Source organism: Salvelinus sp. IW2-2015, linkage group LG21, assembly GCF_002910315.2.
Source record: "Salvelinus sp. IW2-2015 linkage group LG21, ASM291031v2, whole genome shotgun sequence".
Lineage (NCBI taxonomy): Eukaryota > Metazoa > Chordata > Actinopteri > Salmoniformes > Salmonidae > Salvelinus > Salvelinus sp. IW2-2015.
Window position 1 is genome coordinate 6,837,914 of NC_036861.1, and position 5,969 is coordinate 6,843,882.

General features: G+C 41.0%; 1 protein-coding gene across 2 annotated transcripts in view; it reads left to right on the forward strand.

Annotated features, from left to right (window-relative positions):
- Positions 1–5,969, forward strand: part of LOC112081373 (zinc finger protein ZFP2-like) — a 68,465-nt gene that overhangs the window by 13,313 nt on the left and 49,183 nt on the right. Inside the window, exon 2 of one of the 2 annotated variants that reach the window (XM_070433835.1) lies at positions 4,660–4,817. The exons of the other annotated variant lie outside the window; for it this stretch is intronic. Coding sequence (XP_070289936.1) covers positions 4,660–4,802 — 143 coding nt within the window. The 3' untranslated portion in view covers positions 4,803–4,817. Of the gene's footprint in view, positions 1–4,659; positions 4,818–5,969 lie in introns of those variants that run through there. 2 annotated transcript variants of the gene reach the window in all.

A 5,969-nucleotide genomic window follows, 5' to 3' on the forward strand; every position in this document is an offset into this window, starting at 1 on the left:
TACTCAGTCAACCAGCCTGATATCACACCAGAGAATACACACAGGAGAGAAATCTTATAGCTGTGGTCAATGTGGGAAGAGTTTTGGTCAGTCTAGCACTCTGACTCTACACCAGAGAATACACACAGGAGAGAAACCTTATAGCTGTGGTCAATGTGGGAAGAGTTTTGGTCAATCTTGCCATCTGACTCTACACCAGAGAATACACACAGGAGAGAAACCTTATAGCTGTGATCAATGTGGGAAGCGATGTACTACATCTGGCTCTCTGACTCTACACCAGAGAACACACACAGGAGAGAAACCTTATAGCTGTGGTCAATGTGGGAAGAGTTTTGGTCCTTTATTCTACATAAAGTATTCAGACCCTTTGGCTACTGAGACTGTGAACCTGACGCTCAGGTGTCATCCTGGTTCCAATGATCATCGTTGAGATGTTCTACAGCTTTGATTTTGACATGATTCTGGAAAGGCAGCACACTGTCTGACGTACCACAGCATTCTCAAGCGATCGCCCTCCCGTCTGGTTTGCGCTTAGTGGGCTATCATTTGTTTTTTTCAACATAACAGGACAATGACCCACAACACCAGGCTGTGGTAAGGGCTATTTGACCAAAAAGGAGAGGATGGAGTGCTGGCTTCAAATTCACCTGACTCTAACCTAATTGAGATGGGTTTGGGATGAGTTTGACCACAGAGTGAAGGAAAGCAGCCAAAAGTGCTCAGCATAGTGTGGAACTGCTTCAAGACTGTTGGAAACGCATTCCAGCAGGTGATGCTGGTTGAGCAGAATGCCAAAGAGTGTGCAAAGCTGTCATCAAGGCAAGGGGTGGCTACTTGGAAAAATCTAAAAATATATTTAGAATGTTTAACACTTTTTTGGTTACTACATGATTCCTTTTGTGTTATTTCATAGTTTTTGATGTCTTCATTCACGATTATTCTAACATGTAGAAAATGGTAAACAAATAATTTATAACCCTTTGAAAATGAGTAGGTGTGTCCCAAACGTTGACTGATATTGTATATCTTCATGAATATTTTTTAGCATTCATTACATGAAGTCACTTTCTTACGCCACTTCTTCTAATAGTCACATGTAAGGAAAGCTTTCAAAAATGTATTGAATTCAAATGGATTTACCGCAGCCTGCAAAAGCACTACCCAGCCTTCTGTGATGACGCTGTTCTGCTCTTTTATTGAGGGATCTAGTCTAGATTAAACTTCATAGGAAAGACAGTTTTATCATGTGGGAGGTTTCATTTAGGTCGGTGTTTAAAACGAATCTCTGTGTGTCTTTGCAAGGAGAGAACCAGACTCTCACTCTGAAGCGGGCAAGAGTCATTCAGGGGGAACAGCCCCAGAACGCCCAAACCGTGAGACAACAACTGCTCCACTGTGAAAATAGTTTTTGCTTGGTTAGGGAACCTAAAACTGCATGAGAGGACACACACGACTGAGAAAGCCTTTCCAATGCTCCCAGTGTGGTACGAGTTTTTTGCTGTGTTAGGCTAACCTGAACAGGCACAAGAGAATAACACAAAGATAAAAGCCTTATCACTGTTCCCAATGTGGAAAGAGTTTTAACTCAGATAGGGCAACCTTGAAAGCTCAATGAGAGGATACACACAGGAGAAAAGCTTAAACCAATGTTCCCGTGTGAACAGAGTTTACCATTTATACTAACCTGAAAAGGCATGAGAGAATAACACACAGGAGAAAAGCATTTCTGCTCCACGTGTAAATAGATTTTCACGAATGGCGTACCTTAAAGCTATGAGAGGATACAGAGGAGAAAAAGCTTTTCAATGCTCCCAGTCTGGAAAGGGTTTCACTGGTCAAGTAACCTGAAGGAGCATAGAAGGATACACACGGTAAAAGTCTACCACTGTCTCCTGTGGCGGAAGAACAATTCAGCAGGATCCTGAAATCAAATGAGAGCAATAGAAAAGGCTGTATTCTGACTTCTATTTTTGACTGAGAGTTTTTTGTTTGTGCCACATGAATCATATTGTGTATGATTTCCACCTGTCCTATATAAAGGTGCCAACACGTTGAACAATGCATGTCAAGAGCAACCACCAAGCAATGAGGTCGAACTAAGTTGTGCCTTAGAGCTTCCGAGACAGGATTGTGGTCCGAGGCACAGATCTGGGAATGGTCACCAAAAAATGTCATCCCCAAAGCAACAACCTTATTTTGGCCGCCTTTCCTTCCAGTTCTCTGCTGCCAATTCGACTGGAACAAATTGCAAAAATCGGCTGAAGTTGGAAGACTTATCTCCCTCACTAACTTTAAGCATCAGCTTATCTGAGCAGCTTAACCAATCGCTGCAGCTTGTACAAGCCCATTTTAAATAGCCCATCCACTGCCTACCTCATCCCCATATTTCTATTTACCTTTTGTTGCTCTTTTGGCACACCAGTAATTTTTCTACTTGCACATCATCTGCACATCTATCATCCAGTGTTAATTTGCTAAATTGTAATTAACTTCGCTACTATGGCCTATTTAATTGCCTTACATCCGTTAACTCCATTTGCACACACTGTATATAGATTTTTCTATTGTGTTAATTTGACTGTACGTTTGTTTCTCCCACGTGTAACTCTGTGTTTCTTGTTTTGTTGCAACTGCTTTGCTTTATCCTGGCCGGTTCCGCAGTTGTAAATGATGAAGTTGTTCTCAACTGGCCTACCTGGTTAAAAACTTTTCTTAGCGGCTGAGATCTCCGTTAACGGGATCGATATGACAACAGCCAGTGAAAGTGCAGGGCGCTAACAATTCACAACAACAGAAATCTCATATAAAAGTTCCTCAACATACAAAGTATCTTGGTTGTTAATCCCACCACATTGTCCGATTTCAAATAGGCTTTACAGCGAAACACCACAAACGATTGTTAGGTCAGCCAGCACTATTTCAACCAGAAAACACAGCATTTTTCCAGCCAAGAGTCGAGTCCACAAAAATTCAGAAATAGAGATAGAATGATCACTAACCTTTGATGATCTCATCAAGATAACTCATAGGAACTTGATGTTACACAATACATGTTGTTTTGTTTGAATAAAGTTCATATTTTATATAAAAAATCTCAGTATCCATTGGCCGCTTTATGTTCAGTAGTTCCAAAAACATCCGGTGATTTTGAGCAGAGAACAACAATTTACAGAATAACTAATTATCAAATGTTGATGAAAAATTACAAGTGTTATATATGGAATATAATATAAACTTTCTACTTAATGCAACGGCTGTGTCAGATTTCAAAAAAAGCTTTACGGAAAGCAAACCATGCAATAATCTGAGTAGGCACTCAGAGAACCAACCAGCGCCAAAAGATACTCGCCATATTGTGCAGTAACAGAAGTAAAAAGTCAGGAATAAATTATAAATATTCACTTCTTTGATGATCTTCATCAGAATTCCTCCCAGGAAAATCCAGTTCCACATAAATGTTTGATTGTTCGATAATGTCCATATGTTATGTCCCAATAGCTCTTTGTTAGCGCCTTTGGTAAGCAAATTAAAATCAAGAGAGCGCGTTCACTAGTTGCAGACGAATGTAAAAAGTTTCCGTTACAGTCGGTATAACATGTCAAAGCCGATGTATAGAATCAATCTTTTTTCATGAAAAATATATTTTCAGAAAAGAAATGGAACGGGAGCTACCCTCTCATGTGAATGACACGTGACTAGCTGTGGCTGCTGGGCAGACTTTGACTCATTCCCTCGTCATTCAGCCCCCCTCCACATCTAGTGGAAAGCTTAGCAAGGTTGCAACATGACCAATATCCCACTGTTCTCTTCAATGGGCTGAGTTTGAAAATCGACCAAACCCCGATTTCCCACTTCCTGGTCTGGTTGGATTTCTTCTCAGGTTTCTTGCTGCGCATCTGGTTCTGTTTACTCACAGACTTCATTACAAACAGTTTTAGAAACTTCAATTTTCCCATCCAAATATACTAATAATATGCATATATTAGCAACTGGGACTGATGAGCAGGCCAGTTTACTCTGGGCATCCTTATTCATCCAAGCTACTCAATACTGCCCCAGCCATAAGAAAGTTAATATAAAGGTGAAATTAAAAATCATACATTTATTGACAACACCCAAATGGATTCTGTCATTAACGCGGTTCTTCCAATAATTACATAACATAATTACTTAATATGTAGCTGTTTTAGTTAGTCACATGTTCATCTATCATCAGCTGATCAGGAAAACAAAAATCTGAATTCAGTCAAATGACAAACTCATCACGACATGCACAACAACCAAGTGCTTCTTCCATTCATTTACTCTGGTAAAGACAGTTATGCCGTGCTCCACGTTGGATCACATCCTAACAATTGATGTTTATAATCTGTTATTGTCTGCTTGATTAGACAAAGTCTTCTGGCACACTGCTTAGATTTTCAACAACATGAATAACTTATTTCTAGTCTAAACTTAGATGTTACTACTAATGTCAACTTTTAGACAAATATGACTTGTTGCTCATTTTAAGACAATTGTCAAATAATTTTAACTTCATTACAGACATCAATTGTTTGTACAACATCATGGCTATGCTGTTGGCATCACCTTTTACAGTGGATTTCCGCTGTTGTGGGCCTTTAATCATCTGTCTGACTTTGTTTGTTCACACAGGAGAGAGACGGGACTATCGTGGATCCTCTGGGGAGCCTCAACAACCTCATGATGCTGAAGAGGCAGAGAAGAGTCTCTGCAGATCAGAACACCTCAAGAAACACAGCAGAGACCCACAGGGAAGAGAATCACTGCTGCTCTGACTGTGGGAAGAGATTCACCTCATCAGCAGGCATTAAAATTCATCAGAGGATCACACAGGAGAGAAATCTTATAGCTGTGATCAAATGTGGGAAGATTTTTACTCAGTCAACCAGCCTGATAATACACCAGAGAATACACACAGGAGAGAACTTATAGATGTGGTCAATGTGGGAAGAGTTTTAGTCGATCTGGCTCTCCTAACTGTACACCAGAGAACACACACAGGAGAGAGACCTTATAGCTGTGATCAATGTGGGAAGAGATGTACTACATCTGGCCAGCTGACATTACAACAGAGAAACACACACAGGAGAGAAACCTTATAGCTGTGTTCAATGTGGGAAGAGCTATACTCAGTCAACCAGCCTGATATCCACCAGAGAATACACACAGGAGAGAAATCTTATAGCTGTGGTCAATGTGGGAAGAGTTTTTGGTCAGTCTAGCACTCTGACTCTACACCAGAGAATACACACAGGAGAGAACCTTATAGTGTGGTCAATGTGGGAAGAGTTTTGGTCAATCTTGCATCTGACTCTACACCAGAGAATACACACAGGAGAGAAACCTTATAGCTGTGATCAATGTGGGAAGCGATGTACTACATCTGGCTCTCTGACTCTACACAGAGAACACACAGGAGAGAAACCTTATAGCTGTGGTCAATGTGGGAAGAGTTTTGGTCAATCTGGCCAGCTGACATTACACCAGAGAACACACACAGGAGAGAATCTTACAGCTGTGATCAATGTGGGAAGAGATGTACTACATCTGGCTCTCTGACTCTACACCAGAGAATACACACAGGAGAGAAACCTTACATCTGTGGTCAATGTGGGAAGAGTTTTGGTCGATCTTGCCATCTGACTCTAACCAGAGAATACACACAGGAGAGAAACCTTATAGCTGTGGTCAATGTGGGAAGAGTTTTGGTCAATCTGGCACTGACAATGCACCAGAGAATACAGACGGAGAGAAACCTTACAGCTGTGGTAATGTGGGAAGAGTTTTGGTCGGTCTGGCCAGCTGACATCACACCAGAGAATACACACAGGAGAGAGACCTTATGCTGTTGGTCAATGTGGGAAGAGTTTTACTACATCTGGCTCTCTGCTCTACATCAGAGAACACACACAGGAGAGAAATTTATAGCTGTGCTCCATGTT